At 42.2% G+C, this 20,772-nt stretch overlaps 1 protein-coding gene across 1 annotated transcript in view; it reads right to left on the reverse strand.

Moving 5' to 3' along the window:
- Positions 1-20,772, reverse strand: part of COL6A5 (collagen type VI alpha 5 chain) — a 157,380-nt gene that overhangs the window by 110,418 nt on the left and 26,190 nt on the right. The window contains exons 2-5 of the mRNA XM_019964319.2: positions 16,683-16,778; positions 14,477-15,067; positions 9,881-10,513; positions 3,997-4,557 (exon numbers count right to left, since the gene is read on the reverse strand). Of these exons, the coding sequence (XP_019819878.2) occupies positions 3,997-4,557; positions 9,881-10,513; positions 14,477-15,067; positions 16,683-16,749 (1,852 nt within the window). The 5' untranslated portion in view covers positions 16,750-16,778. The remainder of the gene's footprint in view (positions 1-3,996; positions 4,558-9,880; positions 10,514-14,476; positions 15,068-16,682; positions 16,779-20,772) is intronic.

Raw genomic sequence — 20,772 nt, forward strand, 5'->3', positions numbered from 1 at the left:
TTAAAGCAATTAAAAATATCAATATTAGAAATTGGGGTGAAAAGTTTTTACTAGAGATAATAAGTACATTAGTAAGCACATATTCATTCAACAGGGACTATTACTTTATTTATATATAAAATGTGTTGATATGGACTGGAGGTGGGCATATATATGCATCTATATGGTGGCTCAGACGATAAAGAATCTGCCTGTAGTGCGGGAGACCCAGATTTGATTCCTGAGTCTGGAAGATCCCCTGGAGAAGGAAACAGCTATCTACTCAAGTATTCTTGCCTGGAAAATTCCATGGACAGAGGAGCCTGGTGGGCTACAGTCCATGGGGTCACAAAAAGTCAGACACGACTGAGTGACTCACACTTTCACTTCCACCTCATACATATCTGTACATATATACGCACATAGAAGAGCAATTTCTATAAGTCATGAAAAAGTGCTATTAATTCATGTGTGTGTGTGTGTGTGTGCATGCTCAGTTGCTTCAGTCCTGTCTGACTCTTTAAGACCTTATGGACTGTAGCCTGACAGGATTCTCAGTCCATGGGATTCTCCAGGCAAGAATCTTGGAATGGCTTGCCATGCCCTCCTCCAGGGGATCTTCCCGACCCTGGGATGGAATCCACATGTCTGGCATCTCTTGCACTGAAGACAGATTCTTTACCATTGAGCCACCTGGGAAGCCATGTGTGTATACATATATATATTTACATATGTATACACACATATGCACCATAGTATATATATATATGTAATATATATAGCATAAATTGTAAGTATATTGTCTTTAGCATGTATCTCCTTAGTCTTACCCTTTTCTTTCATTGTCACTGCCATTCTCTTACCAGCCCCTTCCTCAGTCCTCACAGAATCTATCCCATACTATTTGTATATGACCAGTTATCATCAACCATAGAAGAACTAAAAAATGCCAACTATTTTTTTTTTGCTTTCTTTTCTTTTTTTTAAATTTATTTACTTTCAATTGAAGGATAATTGCTGTACAGAATTTTGTTGTTTTCTGTCAAATCTCAACATGAATCAGCCATAGGTATATATATATTCCCTCCCTCTGGAAACTCCCGCCCATCTTCCTCTCCATCCCACTCCTCTAGGTTGATACAGAGCCCCTGTTTGATTTCCCTGAGACATACAGCAAATTTCCAAATGTTTACTATTTTTAATAATTTATATGAGGTCCACCGGAACTTCCTTGGTGACTCAGAGCTAACGAACCCAACTGCCAATGAAGGAGATGTAGGTTCAATCCCTGAGTCAGGAAGATCCTGTGGAGAAAGAAATGGCAACCTACTCCAGTATTCTGGCCTGGGAAATCCCATGGACAAAAGGACCCTGGCAGGCTACAGTCCATGGGGCTGCAAAAGAGGTGGACATGACATTGTGACTAAAGAACAACAAAAACAACAACATAAGGCCCAGTAGGGGGATTAAAACCATTTGAGATCGACGCTGCCCTGGGGCCATTTTGAAAGTTGTGAATAGGGAAGTTGCCAAAGATGTCTGAGGGTCTTGACAAATCCCCAGTGCTGGGAAGTGTGGAATGCTCTGTTCCACAAATAACATGTCAAAGGGGGAGATTTCTACATGCAGTCACTACTCACAGGATCTACCTCCTCATCAAAAAACCATAGCTTTGACTAGACGGAACTTTGTTGGCCAAAGAACTGATGCTTTTGAACTGTGGTGTTGGAAAAGACTCTTGAGAGTCCCTTGGACTGCAAGGAGATCCAACCCGTCCATCCTAAAGGAAATCAGTCCTGAATATTCATTGGAAGGACTGATGCTGAAGCTGAAGCTCCAATACTTTGGCTACCTGATGTGAAGAACTGACCCATTAGGAAAGACTCTGATGCTGGGAAAGATTGAAGGTGGGAGGAGAAGGGGATGACAGAGGATGAGATGGCTGGATGGCATCACCAACTCAATGGACATGAGTTTGAGTAAACTCCAGGAGTTGGTGACGGACAGGGAGGTGTGGAGTGCTGCAGTCCATGGGTTCACAAAGAATCGGACACAACTGAGTGACTGAACTGAACTGAACCTCCTCATCTCCCACTCCTCTATGTCAATAAAAGGATTTCAACCAGGAAGATGGCCACCCAGGTAAAGACTACATTTTCCAGGCTTCCTTGAAGCTAGATGTGACCCTGTGACTGTGGATTTGTTAGTAGCTATGAGGAGGAGTGATTTAACCCCTTCTGGGTCTGAACAATAAAACAATTGAGCCTGATGAGATGCCCCTGGTCCTATCTCCCTGTCCACAAAGGGAAGACGACGGGGTGTGGAGCTCCATCTTTGACCTACAGGTAGTTACTATGTGTTGCAAATGGACCTGCCTCTTTGCTAGACCTGGAGTGCTCACCCCGGACAACTACGCAAGAGAAAAACCATATTCTGTGTTGTGTGGAATGGGGCCGTGTTGCTAGAGCCTCTTTTCCTGCCCGTGAATGGATACCCTGTGCCTCACTCCGTCCACGTCTTCTCTAAGAGGAATGTTTTTCTTCTAGGCCCTCCAGCTTCTGCGTCTTGGTTTTTCTGCCTCTCTGTTCACCGTCTTGTGGCTCAGTTCCTTGACCACAGTTTGCCTCCTCCTTCAGGTATGCCAGGGTTTGGCAAATAAGAAATATTTAACAAATAAGAAATATCCTGGCCCTCCTCAGACTGGTCCCTGCCTTTGAAAAGACCTCAGTACAATCTATTTTATTTTTCCTGAAATCTTTTTACTTTCCTTGCCATCGACTCCAGGAAACATAAAGGAACTTGTATTCATACTGTTTCTAAGACATCCTGAAGACCCAGCTTTACTCCTGTCCATAACAGGACGAAAAAGATCAATAAAGTTATGGTTTAGGATTTTACTGCCCATGTTACTTACTTGCTGGCTTATTTTTCTTTGGATTTTAGTGGCTCAGAGAAACTTCCAACACAATTTCACCTTTGTAAGTTCAAGTAAAGTGAGCATTCTTTTCTTTTCCATACCAATGAACACCTTGACCAACTTTTACAATAATCACATTTTATGTAGCACTTACCATGGGCTAAGCCCTCCTCTAAATGCTCCACGTGCATTATTTCCTTTAAGCTTCATAATAAGCCTGCACATACAGGACCAAGCCAAGTAGACGGTAAGTAACCAATTCAAGGTCCACAGCAGGAATTTTCACATTGTTCTTCCTAACTTCTGTTACTTAATTTTTAGTCAGAACAAAAATGCAAGTATGTATTTGCATTATAAATAAAAAAAATAGGGGTTACATATGGACTAGGCATGCTTTCATAATAAAGAAATAACAGTTGGTATTTACTGTAAGGATACTCTGATGTAGGTACTGTCCTAATTTTATAGATGAGCAAGTACAAGTCTCAAGTAATGAAATGAGTTGAATCCTAACCCACTGAAAACCAGAGCCTGTTTTCTTTCCAGTGTTCTCATCTGCCTCCATTAATGTGTCTCACACACACACACACACACACACACACACACACAAATATAGGGCTTCCCTGGTAACTCAGGGTAAAAGAATCTGCATGCAATGCAGAACACTTGGGTTCAATCCCTGGGTCAGGAAGATCCCCTGAAGAAGGGAATGGCAACCCACCCCAGTACTCTTGCTTGGAGAATTCCACGGACAGAGGAGCCTGGCGAGCTACAGTCCATGGGGTGGATAAGAGTGGGACACAACTGAGCAACTAACACTTTCACTTTCACACTTTTTTTTTTCACCTTCATGGCAGTGGGCTTGGTGAAGACAACAGCATCCTTAGCGGCCTTTTCACTTAACAGCTTTCAAGATGGCCTCAGGGCAGCTGTCTACAGAGGGATTCTCCCACCTTGGCAATTGGCTTAAAGTCAGGGGCTGAACCCCTTCAGCAAAATGTGAGCCAGACAAATGGTCACATCACTCCTCTACTTGGCCTATTAGTGCCCCTGAAACAACTAGGAAAGGACAGATAATAAAGCCTTTTTGTTTTGCTTACCTTTCTCAGTGCAGATACTGCGAACAACTTCATTCTTGATGCTTTTTAAAGCATCAAAGTTCTGCCCAAAGTTAACCCTTTCCTCTTCCCTCGCAATCTGTTGCAGTTGTGTTCTGTTAGCCTTCCCAATACCAATCGCGTGGATGGTGATATTTTCAGCCCTTAGTCTCTCAGCAGGTTCCAGGACAGCATCTCCAGATATCCCATCGGTCAGCACAATGAGGTGACAGGGTACCTCATTCATCCTCTGCTTCCTTCCCTCCCTCATCAGTGGCAGCATGAAATCCAGGGCTGCCCCAGTACGAGTTCCGCCCCCAAGTTGCTTGATGTTAAAAACAGCCTTTCTTAATTTCACATCATCAAGGTAGTCACTGATATCAAATTCCACTTTTTTCTCATGGGAATACTGCACAGCTCCAACTCGAACTTTGTCTGGACCAATGCTAAACATCCTTATCACCGCCAACATGAATTCCCTGATTTGCTCAAAGTGTTTTTTCTGAATGCTGCTTGAGCCATCGATGAGGAAATAGAGATCAGCCTCTTTTGTGTCCACACAGCCTGCAGAAAAATTGAAAACAGAAAGTACATTCTTTGTTAATTGTAGAGAACCTGGAGAGAACTTTGCAGAAGGATTTGGAAAGGAGCCTGAGGCTGTGAAGCTGTTACAGGGAAAAACAAAATCTGACTACATGTTGGATCTGTTTCTTTTACTTTAGTTGCTTTTGTTCACTAAAAGGATACCGTCTATACATAACGGCCTGCCTAGGGAACTCTGCCACCCTGCCTGAATGGTAAGCTAAAGTGACTTTGTCCAGGGAAACATTCTGACTCTGTCCACCCGTGAATGGCTGCAAAAAAGAAGAAAGTAACAGCCCCCCTCCCTGAGGCTGGCCTTTCCAGGAGATGCTTGCAAAACTTAGGACCTTCTTACTTTACTTCCTCACCTCCTCCCCTTTTGTGCTCTATAAAAGAACATGGCATCCAGGCCCCATAAGATGATTATTTTGAGACATTAGTCTGCCATCTTCTCAGTCAGCTGGCTTTCCAAATAAAGTTGTTATTCCTTACTGTAACACCTCATATCTCAGATTTACCGGCCTATTGTGGATCAAAAGCAGAGTGAGTTTGGATTCGGTAACAGCTTCTAAAGAATGAGGACACTTCAGCTGAGGCCTGGACGTTTCATTGACCACATTCAGACCCATTTTCTCCTGTGAAACTTACCGCAACCGTGTGAGGCAGTTGAAACTGAGTGAGGCCCAGTCACTGAGGTCATGCAGTCAGTGAATTAAAGACTAAAGACCAGATTCCCAAACCTCCAGGCTTTTAGTTAAGATTGATTTTCTGGTATTGACACCTGCCTGCATTTGTAGTTTATGCCTTATCATTCCTTTGAGAAATAGGTTCAGACGACCTTCTGTTCTTACTGCCCCAATAACCTCTTCTACCTGGAGCAACTAGAATAATATATTTAAAACTAGAACCAGACCATATTACTGTTCTACTTAAATGATTTATCACTGTAGTTAGAATTTTAAAATGAAAAATAACACTACTTTTTCCTCCTTTTCTTTGTCATCCTATTTCTGAGTGAGTGAGTGAAAGTCGCTCATTTGTATCTGACTCTTTGCGACCCCGTGGACTATACAGTCCTTGGAATTCTCTAGGTCAGAATACTGGAGTGGGTAGCCTTTCCCTTCTCCAGGGGAATCTTCCCAACCCAGGGATCGAACCCTGGTTTCCTGCATCGCAGGCGGATTCTTTACCAGCTGAGCCACAAGGAAACTGGCAATTCTTTGCCTTCCTTGCTGTGTTTCAGCAACACCGGGCTGCCTCCTGTTGTTTTGTGCCTGTCCTCTTTCCTGAAATATTCTTCCCCCCGAATCTTCACAGGCTGGTCGCTTCTCATCTCATGGACGTGTCAACTCAAAGGTAGGTCTTTAGAAGTCCTTCTCTTCCCTTCCAGCTAAAACACATCAATCATTATCTACCCCACTCCCCTGTCTGCTTTCTTTATGATGCCCGTTACTTTCTGAAATTACTTGATTATTCATTTGAGCACAGCCTGTTTGCTGACACAGAATGTCAGCTCCATGAGGGCAGAGACTTTGCCTCGTTTTCTGCTTCTGCCCAGTTCAGGCCTGGTACATCACAAGATTTCAACAGGAAATTATAAATCAAAGAGCTCTCAATATTTTTCCTTTGTTGAGCAGAAGCTCTGTCAAAAAGTGCTTTAAGTTTCCTAATAGTCTCTTCACTACTCTACTACTCCACCAATTTTTTAAATTGGGTGGAAGAAAAAAATATATACCTTTAAATTTTAGGTTATGTGTACAATTACCTGGTTGAGTATGTGAAAAGGTCTCTAAAATACAAGACAATTTAGTCTTTTCAGAAATATTTTCTTTCTTGATAGCTTGTTGGTAACTTATAGCTGTTGACACCACTTCAGGCTATGGGGAGTTGGCTCTTAAGAAATCAGAAATACTGAAAATAAGTTTGACTCTGAGAATTAAACTATGAAATCAACGTATAAAGTATTAGGGCAAAGGTAAGCAGTTATCTGCAAAAGACAAGTGTGATCCCCAGACAGAAACACTTGATAGAGACCAGAATGAATTGATATATATACCTAATAAAGAAAAATGGTGATCAGTAATGAAGGAGAGAAAAATTCAAGTCCCAGGGGGTAACCATGGCAATGCCCATCCAACCATGGCTAGACTAGTGACTAGCCACTAGTCACATGTTTCTATTAAAATGTGAACACAAACGGCTGAAAATTAAATAAAATTTAAAATTCAACTCTTCAGTTGCAAAAGCCACATTTCAGGTGCTTAACAGTTCCATGTGGTTAGTGGCTATTACATGGGACAGTGTAATTACAGAATATATCCATCTAAAAAGTTCAGTTGGACAGGGTTGAAGAAAAATGTGTGCCCTGGGACAAGGTCTCACCTGCACAGTTATCTAGAGATATAGATCTATATATTGGACTTTAAAATAGAATCATCCCCCTGACTAAATACCACAAGACATTTAAGTCATAAAACTAACTCCTTTGCTCTGGTTCCACATCGTCCAGCAATCTTCTGCTTATAGACTAGCTTCCCGCTTGTATAAATGTCTATACGGAGAGACTGTATCTCTCAGAGGAATATGGTCTCCAGTGTCCAGGTCTCCGGCACTATAGCTCCACTACAAAGATAATCATCAATCTTTTCTTATCCATCAGTCTCCTGGTTTGGTTCATGTGAGATTTTCCTTGCTTTAATGAAATTCTGCTACATAAATTAGAGACAGTAGTGTCGGAGGTGGTGGACACAGCAGTGACTAAGTCAGTCGAGATTGGTTGTCTGTGTTTGACCATTTTGAAACTGTAAAGCTGGCTGTCTCACTGCAGACCGTGGCAAATTCACTGAGGCAGTGGTTCTCAGATACTGCTAGTGTGAGTTCATTGGAGAGCTTTCTAAAATGCCTGCCCTACCTGCAGACACTGAGTCATTGGATTGGGCCACCGAATTATTGACAATCTCCTCAGGGAGCCCTAATAAAATTATAGTAGACACTGTGGGTGCTCCACCTATATCCCCTCAAATCCTTTATCAGGAATTTTGTGTAACCAGTTCCCAGCACTTTCATTTAAACAGCCAGCAGCAGTGTCTAGGGGTGGTTGGCTACTCAGGTTGTAGAAATCCTTTTTGCTTTTTACTTGAGCCAGAAGTGTCTGGAAATGAACATTTCCTCCTGTGTGCTGGAATATAAATTCTTTGGTTACATTGCCCCTGACTAGGACAACTCTAAGGTTTAACCCACACTGTCTCTAGAATGGTTCAGCGGAATTGGCCCTCCATGGGACTTTGCTTATCATCCTGCCCTTCCTGGTCCCGTATCCTCACTTCCCTACCAATCTCCAGTTTTCCTGGGTATATTTTGATACATCAATTTTACATGAATCCTTACCTGTCAGGTACCAATATTTGAGAGCCACTGAATGAACACAAAGCCACTTACTGAGGCTTTATGGAAGATAAGGGTAGCCCTTGTCCTAGCCTTGGCCCCATTTCTTCCCATGTAGACATTCTATAATGGCAACAGTGGTTTTTGTCACATCCCCCTATGCCTTAAACTTTATACTACAGCAAAGCAGCTGCCACTCTGAAGGACTCCTCTCTGTATCACACAGGAGGGAATGGGACACTGGTTCTTTGCTGCTGCCGTGTAATGTATACATGCAAGAGGAAAGTCAGGGCTGGCCCAGGATCGCATCCTTTTACTTTCAGTTGACTAATGTGAGTTTAAAATTAACCTTTAATGTGATTGGAGGATTCTTTTCCAGGTGGGTGCTGCCAAATTTGAGTCCAATTGTTGGAAAGCGTCTTATTGCAGGGAAATGTGTGAAGACAGCAGAGAGCTCAGGAGTAGATCAACTCGAAGCCACATCAAGTGTGTTTTGTCTGTATGTCCTGGCACCTTTGAAAAGAACTTGGTAAGGCTATAGCAGATTCAGTTGTGGACAAAGATATAAGTATAATGATGATCCCTGCTAAGATTTTCATAAAAGCAGAATACTGGCAACAACCTCTATATCCAACAATTTAGGATATATCAAACAAATTCTGTTATACCCAGAGGATGAAATATTATTACTCCCAACCTAAAAAGAATATTGGCAATGAACATTTAAAGAGGTGGACCAAAGTTCATGGTATAAGGTTGATAGAAAAGGGAGTAAGGCATATCATCCTGGTTATCCCTAACATCCGTTCTCTCTTCTAAGCTAATTTAGACCCCAGTAATTTGCCAAGGTACTTGGCTGCCCCAAATAAAGATTACATTAATGAAGAGTGATATGTGACTAAGTTCTGGCCAATGGGATGTAAGCAAAGATGGTATGTGTAATTCCCGGGAATACCATTGAAGAAAAGGCGGGGGAACCCTGCCTTTTCCTTCTCTTTCATCATTCTAGTTGCTGGATGTGAATGTAATGCCAGGAGCAGTTATCTTGGATTATGATCCTGGGAATAGAGACCACAAACAAGAAAATAACTTAGACACGGACACTGGTATACCATCCAGCTCTTTAAACCTACCTTAGGACTTATTTGTGAAACAGAAAATCATTTTATCGTATCTAAATCACTGCTATATTTTTTCCTTTTGTTAGTCACACTCAGAAGTAATTGTAAATGATACAACAAGTACCCAACTGTGTGTTCCTGCATTCTCCAACATGCCAGCCACCAGCCTGTGGCTGCTAAAATAAAAATAAAAAGTTCTAAGTTAACCTTAAAACTCAGTTCCACTAGCCACATTCCAAGTGCTCAATAGCCAAAGTTGGCTAGTGGCTGCCTTACTGAACAGTGAAGACAAAGAACATTGTCATCATTACATAAAGTTCTTCTCAACAGCACCAATACCCACGTTACACCAATACCCACGTTACACCAATACCCACGTTACACCATTTTTAAAAAATGTATATACATGTGTTTGTGTCCATGAGTGGAGAGAGAGAGAGAAGAGACTAAAAGATAAGAGAAATGTTAAGAATGGCTTTATCTGAAAGATAAAGATATTTTTTTCCTTTATGTTCATCAACACTATTCAACTATTTTAAAATTACGGTTTTTATATTTTATCCCAGTATGACTTATATGCTTAAAACATCCATTGCAATCATTTAATAACGTTTAGGAAAGTCATAAGGTTTGAAAATGTATAAAGTGAAACCATCACCAAAATCTAGCTTTAGAATATTTTCATAACCCCTAAAATCCCTTTACCCAATTGCAGTAAGTCCTTGAGCCTGCCCCTGCTCCCACCCTTGACAACTGCTCCTATTACTTTTATAATAGGAAAAGTATTTTTTAAAACATACCAGTTTTATCAAGTTCCATTTGTTCAGCACGAGCCGAGACTTGGGACCATATTTCATTCTGGAGCTTTTTTAAGAACTTCTTACTGTAATTATCCAAGTCTGCATAGGACTGCAGCATGGAGATGGTCTGCTCCGGAGGGTAAGACACTATCTCTTCTAACTGGGTCTTGTTGGCCCCTTCAATGCCCAAGGCAAGCACGGTTACGTCCTGCAGCCGGAGGTCGAGGGCCACCTCACGCACGCTGTCGTCCGACGGCCTGTCCGTAACCAGGACTGCTATCTGGGGCACTCCTTGTGCCCGTCTGCTGCCATGTGCTGCTGAGAAGCCTTTCCTCCTCAGCTGATCAATGGCAGCTCCAGCACTGGATTTCCCAGCCCGCAGAGAAAGCTTCTGGATTTGCTCCTGAAATTCAGACTGGGTTGTGCTCGAGCTCAGAGGAGAAACCGTCTCGACTCTGTCACTGTAACTCATAAGTCCAATCCGCAGGCAGTTGTCTTGCACATCCATGGAGGAGGTGATGTTCTTCAGGAAGTTCTGCAGGAGCCTTAGATTCTCTGTGGTCCCAACGGCCTCATCCACCAGAAACATGAGGTCGGCAATTGAATCTTTCTTACAGGCCCTGGGAAAGGGGACTACGGAGAGAGAAAAAGCAAGTAGGTTAGTACAGACCCCGGCTCAGAGTGAGAAAGCCACTGTATAGCTTGTCAGACATCATTAGGGAAAATGGAGGGAGTCATGACAGATAGAATTAGCGATTTTTTGCTGAAAAAAAATATAAAAATTCTGAGCAAAATTTACACTGGCCATTGATTTCAGAGACCTTGAAATGCTCTTCCCCTATCTGCAGAACTCGTCTTACCAGTTTTCCTATCACATCCCATCACCATGACCTTCACGACCAACATCACCACCAGTATGACTACCACCACCTCTACCAACCACCACCTCCAAATCCACGATCACCAGGATGAACCTCCACCACAACCACCAAGACCACTTTCAAATGCTGAGATATAGGTATGAGTTCATGGAAATATCTCTGATCTCAAGGAGTTCTTACTTTATGGGGAAGACAGAAAAATAGATTATATTAGTCCTGCTGCTGCTGCTGCTGAGTCGCTTCAGTCGTGTCTGACTCTGTGCGACCCCATGGACGGCAGCCCACCAGGCTCCCCATCCCTGGGATTCTCCAGGCAAGAACACTGGAGTGGGTTGCCATTTCCTTCTCCAATGCATGAAAGTGAAAAGTGAGAGTGAAGTCGCTCAGTCGTGTCTGACTCTTAGCGACCCCATGGACTGCAGCCCACCAGGCTCCTCCATCCATGGAATTTTCCAGGCAAGAGTACTGGAGTGGGGTGCCATTGCCTTCTCCTTATATTAGTTCAGACCATAATGAATGCTAACAAGGAAAATAAAACAGGTGTCTCAAATGAGCTGCCCTATGTTGGTGATGTGGGGTAAGAACTAAATTATCTGAGACATAAATAAGTTAGGGAAGGCCTCTCTGAAAGGATCACATTTAGGTTGAGAAAGGCGAAGAGAAAGATTCAGCTACACATTGTTTGAAAAATAAAAGAATAATTCTGGCAGAAAGAAAAGCAAGAAGTAGAAACAAGCAAGACACTCAGAGTAGCCAGAGCCAGTGAGTGAGGGGAACAATGACTGATGAGGTCAGAGGGAACCAGGTCCAACCATGTGGGACTCACATGATCTTATTTACATCTTTTAAATATCACCCTAGTTCCTGAAGGGAGACAATGAACTCATTAAAGTTTACTTAAAAGTAATTGCCCTAATACAGGAAATAGATAATGGTTCTTGGGCAAAGATAACAAGAGTACTTTTGATACATGAATTAGACGTAGAGTGGACTTGATGATAAATTAGATATGTGTTGGGAAACAAAAAGGAAGTGTTGAAAACGCCTAGGTTTTTGACATGAACAACTGAGAGGATGTTGGTTCTGTCTTTTTCCAAGGTAGGGGAGATAGGGGGAAGAACAGGTTGGAGGGAGGAGTCAAGAGCTCTGTTTCAGACATGCTGAGTTTGAGATCTATTGAAGATGCCAGGTAAGCAGTTGGCTCTATAAATCTGGAATGCAGGGGAAAGTATATCACATGCACAGAAAATACCCACTCCAGACACAGATGGGGGAACCACAGCTGTGATAAGTGCAGCTGAGAGATAAGCTCAAATCTTGCCAAAAACTACCCATAAAATAGTGAGCTCTAGAAGCCAAAAGACATATCTTACTTATCTCTATCTCTCCAGTACCTGGTACCCGGTACAAGCTCAGAAGTATTTGTGGAATTGTAATTCTCATAAACCTACTACTGTGCTCTGAACCCCACCCCACCCCCATAGTTTGCTAAAACAAACTTTCAACATGGCCTGCTCAGCTCAGCATTTATTTGCAAATAGCTATTACAAACTGTTTGCCAAACTCCATACAAGTCATATCACTCATCATAAGGCCAACACTATTATCCTCACTTTATAGGTAAGGAAACTGGAGCTCAGAAGCTAAGCAGCTTACTCAAGGCCCTTAGCAGCCAAGCCAGGCTTTGAACTCAGACTCCCAAACCCTTATTCTTAACCTCTAGGCTTCCCTGGTGGCTCAGATGGTAAAGAATCTGCCTGCAATGCGGAAGACCTGGGTTCAATCCCTGGATCAGGAAAGGAATGGCAATCCACTCCAAAAGTCTTGCCTGGAGAACTCCATGAACAGAGGAGCCTTGTGGACTATAGTCCATGGGGTTGCAAAGAGTCAGACATCACTGAGTGACTAACACTTTCACTTTCAAAGGGAAGGATAGGGTCCTGACAAGCAACCCTTGTTGAACTATATACCACTGTAAAATAAATCAGGAGGAGTGAGAGAAACACAGTCAGTACCCAGAGACTTCTAAGAAGGTGGTAAAGCCCTACTGTCATGGAGATCTCAGGCTATCGACAGGGTTGTAAGGTCTCCAAGGTTCCCAAGGGGAAGGGTCACATTTCATTCACGTGCTTAGTCGCTCAGTCGTGTCCGATTCTTTGTGACCCCATGGATGGTAGCCCGCCAGGCTCCTCTGTCCATGGGGCTTCTCCAACCAAGGATACTGGAATGGGTTGCCACACCCTCCTGCAGGGGATCTTCCCAACCCAGGGGTTGAACCCAGGTCTCCCGCATTGCAGGGGATCTTTACTGTCTGAGCCACCAGGGAAGGGTCACAGGAGGGTTTTCTCTCGAGGAGGAGAAGTACATGTACTGTGGGAACTTGCTATTTCCCCCCAGGCAGGAGGAATGAAGGATGAGAAAAGTGAAGGTAAAAGTACTTCCTGGTGCTTCAGAGGCAGCACTAACTGTGACAGAGCCTGCCCAATACTTACCCAAACCCATTTCCTCTTCTTGCTCACAGGACTAGACATAGTTCCCAGCCTTACCTGCAATTAGGTGTGGCAATGGGACTAAGATCTTACTAAAGAAATGTGAGCAGAATGTGTGCCTCTTCCAAGCTTAGCCCATAAACTCATCCCACGAGTGACCTTCCCTCTTTTTCCCCTTCACCAGCTGCATACCAATTCCCAGGGCACCTTGAAAGTGATATTTGAAGATGGAAGAGCCACCACCAACCTAAGTATTTGAATAGAAGCAAAACAACTGGTCAACCTGAGCACTGTTAGAAGGGAAATCAATAAACTTCTTATTCGGGAAGTCTACTTTTTATTAAGGCATGCTGCTGCTGCCGCTAAATCACTTCGGTTGTGTTCGACTCTCTGCGACCCCATAGACGGCAGCCCACCAGGCTCCCCCTTCCCTGGGATTCTCCAGGCAAGAATACTGGAGTGGGTTGTTATTAAGGCATAACCTGGTCTGATTACAAAATCAACCCATTGGTGAATGAGAGCAGGAAAAAAGTTTCAAGATCATTTCAGCTTTTATAGCTTACAAATGAAGGTGCTGATGCAAGGCTCACAGAGACGATATCACTTCCTCAAGTTCACAGCCAGCTATTGGCATTGTCTGGATCTTTTTGACCTGTGGTAAGGGCACTTTTTACCACACCAAGTGGCTTCCTTGAGTCTTAGAACTAGATAGCACCTACTCAGAATAGCCTCTCATTATCAACTGAGCACAGAGGCAGCCAGGAAAATTCATTTGCTAGAAACTCTTTCTACCTCACTCTGGATAGAATGACTGGATCCCCTCAGCAGGGCAGTATACTTACTGGGTGCCTTCCATGAGTGTACTGACCTGTTCCACCTGCTCATCAACACTGCATATGTGGCTTCCTGTCTCACATCACCCTCTCTTTGCTAAGGCTTTCTAGGATAACTCCCTAAGTAAACTGTTTGTACTCAAAGGTCTTCTGTTGGGGGTCTTATGTAGAACTTTCCTAAGACATAAATAAAGCATTTTTCAAATGATAAGCTATGGTAGTCTCCTTTTAGCTTTAGGAGATCAGGAATGAAAGTTCATGAGAAGGAGGTCTTCTACATTTCTGCATGAAATAGAGATTTCTGGTGGGTGGCAACTTAGAGATAATAGGAGATGGCTTTCTGGGTCAGAATGCATGGGGGTGGGACACCTCTTCAACAAAGAGCCTCCTTACCTTCTATATCAGAGTAGGCTGTTCCATCTTTGTACTGAGCTGCATCCTTGAGAATCTGCGTCATGTTTTGGGAGAATGTGCTGAGGTCCCTGACCGTCCGGAGGCGGTAGTGGAACTGGCCCGTGGCCATGGCCTTCAGGGTCTTCTCAGATGCCCCCTGTATCCCCACAGAGACGATCCTCACCCCATCTTTGCGCAGCGCTTCGGCGGCCTCTTCCACAGCATCTTCAGACTCTCCGGAAGCCAGGACCACCAGGATCGGGGGAAACTGTTTCCTGTCCCTCCCGCTTGAGAAGTAGGCCCTGTGAACCTCCTGGAGAGCCTTCCCAATCCGCAGGGAGCCCCCCAGGAACCCGAAGTTCTTCTTGACGTGGTTCAGCATGGGGCCCCTGCTCTTGAAGGCGCTGAGCAGGAACTCTCTGTGGAGCCCATCGCTGTACTGGGCCAGGCCCACGTGGTACTTGTCAGCCTCTATGGGGAGGCTGCTGATCATCTTGTTGATGAAGGTCTTCACAAACGGGAAGGACTTAATTCCCAGGTGGTCGGAGCTGTCCACCAGAAACACCACATCAGCATACTCAGGGCCTGGCCCTATCAAAATAAGATGACAACAAACCCAAGTAAGGAGATGGTTTAGCCTTGATATTTTAACCACATCTCCTTTGAGATTATGTCCTATTGTTAAGGGTGACTCAGAATCCCAAGGAAAGTATCTTCTGGAGGTCAAACAGAGGAAACTGTACTTGTTTATGCTAAAATGTCAAACAAGAGGACTTCTGTAATGTTAACAACAGATTTTTCTTTTACAACTCTGTGCCAAAGGCAACCAACTGACATTTTTTTCGTTTTTTGGTTGTGGAACCCCAAACAACTTGATATTGTACTAAAAGAATAAACAATGTGATGCCATAAAGTTGCCAAGTGGCCTGTGGATTAAAAGCAACTTTTATAACAGTATCAAGCAAAGAAGCAGCTATCTTGGGCTGGAGATCATAGAGGCAGATCTGAAACAGGAGCTTGATTGAGGGGAGGCAGAGGAAGAGAAGCAGGGTGTGGCTTGATTGGAGGAGATTCTGGTGCATTCCTTACACCAGAGCATCCCTCTTTGGCTCGAGAGGGATGGCTTAGTGGTAAAGAATCCACCTGCCAATGTAGGAAACAGTTTCATCCCCTGCTTAGTGGTAAAGAATTCACCTGTCAATCCAGGAAACAGGTTCTTTTCCTGGGTTGGGAAGATCCCTTGGAGAAGGAAATGGCAGCTAACTCCAGTATTTTCGCCTGGGAAAATACTGAATGAACAGAGGAACCTTGCTGGCTGTGGTCCATGGGGTCACAAAAAAGTCGGACACGATTTAGCTACTGACAGGAGTCAGTTATCAGCTACAGACCTTCCCCAAGAATTGGAGAGAAGGATTGGAGGCTTATAGGCATAACCTGGGTAAGGTGGCTCTGGGAAAGCCAAGGGCAGTTCTCCTGAGAAAGCGAGGTACTGCTGTGAGACATTGTAGGCAATATTCACAGCAACTAGGGGAGGGGGAGTGTATTCATACCTCATAAAGAGAGTCTGGACAATGGAAAAAACCACCAGTGTTGACTCTAGCAGAAATGGTCAGCTACCTCCACCCTCCCAATTAGTGATCTGCTCATAAATGTTTAACTAAGCAAGATATTTCTTTAAAAGTGACCCTGATATCAGGAAATCTGAGGGTAGCACAGTGCAGAGTTAAAAATATTTCTTTGAATGATGTTTTTATAAATACAAAAAAATCTAGCTTTCATATTCTACATATATATGGAATATTAAAGCTTTTATATTATTATTATATACATATAATTTCCTCTGTGGGGTTCCTTTTTTTCCTTTTCTTTCCTTTATTAAGGCCAAGTTGCAAACGGGCCTACAAAACAAATGGGCTGACTCTATTCATAGAGACATGGAACATCAGGACTTCAGAAAATCAGTGAATAATTGAAGTTTTTCTGGCCAAGTGTAGCATAATTCATGACTTTTGCACCTAGCTTTCTGTCATCTTTGAAAGCTTAAGTACGCTTGACATTGCATATCACCAACTACAAATAAATTCCGTCTACCTTGATTTTTCAGTAAAGAAACACATCCCTTGTTTCTATTAATTAAAATAAAGATTTGCTGAGACACAAAAATATTTATTTTCCTAATAACAATAAATATAAAATATACTGGTACCTGGGCTCTGATATGACAGCGTTTTAGTCCAGAAGAGAGGAACAAATATAATTAGCAGGATCTTCATTTTGTTAGTGAAGGTTTCTTGCTTTTATTCTGTAAAAAAAAAAAAAAATGTTATTTACAAAATGAAAAATATTGTTTTCATATTGTAAAAGCAAAACATAGATTTTTAAGCTATATTTCTTGTATATTTCAAGAAACTATATTTCTTGTAAAAGCAAAAAATATAGTTTGCTTGCTTTTATTCTGTAAAAAAATGTTATTTATAATATGAAAAATATCATTGTGTAACAAGAAATAATGATAAATAACTGAGAAAATTGAGTTAGAACAAAATACACTGTAAACACTCTATTTGTCAAAGCAGGGTCAGGGGTGCTTAAAACACTCATCCAGTGAAAAGTGTTAGCTGCTCGCTCGTATCTGACTCTGCAGCCCCATGAACTGTAGCCTGCCACACTCCTCTGTCCGTGGAATTTCCCAAGCAAGAATACTGGAGTGGGTTGCCATTTCCTCCTCCAAGGGATCTTCCTGACCCAGGGATCGAACCCGAGTCTCTTGTCTTCTGCATTGGCAGGCAGATTCCAAGTCTCCATTGCAGGCAGATTCTTTACCATCTAAAGTATTCATCAAGTGTTTGAGCGCTTTTTGAAAATGTCTCTGTGTGTGTGCATTTGCTCAATCCGGTCCAGCTCTTTGCGACCCCATGGACTGTAGCCCACAGGGCTCCTCTGTCCATGGAATTCTCCAGGCAGGAATACTGGAGTGAGTAGCCATTAACTTCTCCAGGGGATCTTCCCAACCCATGGATCGAACCTGGGTCTCCTGCATTGCAGGAAGAGTCTTTACCATCTGGGCCACCAGAGGAGCCCATTTGTTGAAAATTATTCTAATGCTAATGTTTGCTGTGTCCTTACCATGGCTCAGATATTTTTCTTAGTGCTCTTTATGCATCATATTATTTAATCCTCAAAACCATCTTACTGAGGTACAACTAATATATCCACATGACAGATAAGGAAACAGGCATAAGTGGCTTGGTATTGATAAGTGGTGAATCCAGCATCCTAACCCAGACAGGTGATCATGGAGCCCAAACTTTAACCACTGTTCTATAAGCTTTATACAAAATCTATGAACTCACAGAATTTATGAAGTCACTATTCTTGATTATCTATTTTCATGTCAACAATAACTATTGTATATGTTCACAACTTGGCTCAAAAATCCAACAGCTACCCACATTTCTTTCTTCATTAATCCCTTGTGAAAATTGTTCTGTCATTTCTGGTTATACCCAATTTTGTAAATTACTTTAACTTCAGGATTTCTCTTCATGAGCTCACAATCAATTAGAAATATTCTTTGTGGGAAATTACAATCTTACAGAAACTCCACCAAGCCAAAGTTGTTTTGATTAATAGGGAAATACATAAAATAACCAATACTCAAGAATAGAGATGCCTCTAACGAAATACCTAAAGTATAAGGGCTGTATTTTATTCTAGAGTTGACCTTTCAGGGTTATTTTGAAATTGCTAATCATGCAGGAAGATTGAGGGAATCACTGAAAACTAGATTTGGAAGTCACCCTATAGATCATTTAGACTAAACCCTTATTTTGCCAAAGAGGAAATCGAGGCTCCCTGGTAGTTAGTAGCTGATCATGTCATCAATGACTTTCAAATCTATAGTCATCATATTCTAACATATCATATATTTTACTTATTAATTTTATTTTTAAGATATAATTCACATTATACACAATTACCCCTTTAAAGTGGACAATTCAATGTGTTTCAGTTTATTAGCAGTATTTGCATCAATTACCACTAATTCCAGAACATTTTAATGACACAAATATGACACCCCATACCCATCCTCAGTTACTAATTCTCCCCTCCCCAAAGTTCCTGGTAACCACTAATCTGCTTTCTTCTCTATGGATTTACCCATCTAGACATTAATATAAATGGAACCAGATAACATGTGGCCTTTTGTGTTTGGATTCTGTAACATAACGCTTTCAAGATTTATCCATGTTGTGACATTCCTTTTATGTTTGAGTAGTAGGAGATGGTTGAAAGGCATCACCAAACTCAATGGACTTGAGTTTGAGCAAACTCCAGGAGATAGTGAAGGATAGGGAAGCCTGGAGTGCTGCAATTCATGGGGTTGCAAAGAATTAGACGTGACTTAGCAACTGAAGAACAACAATACTGTGTGGATATACAACATATAAACTATCTATTCACCAGTTGTTGGAAATTTGGATTGCCCTACTTCTGGCTATTATGAATAATGCTGCTATGAATATTCATGTACAAATTTTTATGTGGATATGTGTTTTCATTTCTTTTGGTAGACACCTAGAAGAATTTTTTATCTTATGCCAGCTTTATGTTTAACATTTTTCAGTTCAGTTCAGTTCAGTCGCTCAGTCGTGTCCGACTCTTTGTGACCCCATGAATCGCAGCACGCCAGGCCTCCCTGTCCATCACCAACTCCCAGAGTTCACTCAGACTCATGTCCATCAAGTCAGTGATGCCATCCAGCCATCTCATCCTCTGTTGTCCCCTTCTCCTCCTGCCCCCAATCCCTCCCAGCATCAGAGCCTTTTCCAATGAGTCAACTCTTCACATGAGGTGGCCAAAGTACTGGAGTTTCAACTTTAGCATCATTCCTTCCAAAGAAATCCCAGGGCCGATCTCCTTCAGAATGGACTGGAAACTGCCAAATTGCTATCCAAAGTGGTTGCCTCATTTTACACTCCTACCAGCAGATATAAAGGTTCCAATTTCTCCACATTCTCACCAACACTTGTTATTGTATATCTTTTTTTAAAAATTACACTCAAAGGAGAACTCTGTGAAAATAAAAATTATTAATATGCTAATGGCTCTAACAAAAAAAGTAGGCAGCATGCAAGAACAGATGGGTGATGTAAGCAACAAATCCAAGAGATTAGAAACTCTGTAACAGAAGTGAAGAATGTCTTTGATGGAGTCGTTAGTAGACTGGACTTAAGCTAAGGAAAGAATCTCTGAGTTTGAGGATTTATCAATAGAAACTTCCAAAATTGAAAAGCAAAGAAAAAAAATGGAACATTACATGTAAGAACTAGGGGACAACTATTAAAAGTATAATATATGTGTAGTGGAAATACCAACAGAAGAGAGGAGAAGAAGTATTTGAAACAGTAATGATTGAGAATTTCACACAAGTTAATGTCAGACACCAAACTACAGATCCAGGAAGCTCAAACAACATAAAAAAGATAACTGCCAAAACCAAACAAACAAAAAACAAACGCATTATCTATAGAGGAGCAAAAATTACATCTGACTTCTCAGCAATCACACAAACAAGAGGAGGTTGGCACAGACTGTTTTATTTATTTTACAATTTATTTTTTTCTGTGCTGGATTTTCATTGCATTGTACAGGCTCTTTGTTGAGGCACACAGGCTTCTCTTGTTTTGGAACACGGGCTCTAGAGGGCACAGGCTCAGTAACTGGGGTGCACAGACTTCGTCTCCCCACAGCATGTGGGATCTTATTTCCCCAACCAGGGATTCAACCTGTGTCCCCTGCATTCGAAGGCAAATTTTTAAGCACTGGACCACCAGGCAAGTCCCAGGAGTGGACTGTCTTAAATGTTGAGAGAAAAAGACCCAAAAACCTGGAATTTTGCAACCTGTGAAACTATCTTCAAGAGTGAGGGAGAAATAAAGACTTACTCAAACAAACGAAGAAATGCGAGAACTTGTCACTAGCTGACCTGATTTGCAAGAAATGTTCAAAGACGCTCTCAGAGAGAGAGAAGGAAAGAGAGAGAGAGAAGGAAAATAATATAGGTCAGCAACTTGGATCTCCATAAAGACACAAATTATGTTTTAATCAGACACAGAAAGATGCAAGACACAAGATGACTGTTAAAAAGGAAGACTTTTTATTGTACTCACAGCCCCTTAGAAACAAGAGGCATGACACACCATGCTGGGTCACACAGGGAAGCACTGGGGGAACAGGAGCTGGCAGAGAGAGGTGGGTAGGAGCCTCATCCTGGTTTTCCTGGGAGGCTACAC

Source organism: Bos indicus, chromosome 1 (genome assembly GCF_029378745.1).
Source record: "Bos indicus isolate NIAB-ARS_2022 breed Sahiwal x Tharparkar chromosome 1, NIAB-ARS_B.indTharparkar_mat_pri_1.0, whole genome shotgun sequence".
In the NCBI taxonomy this organism is placed as follows: Eukaryota; Metazoa; Chordata; class Mammalia; order Artiodactyla; family Bovidae; genus Bos; species Bos indicus.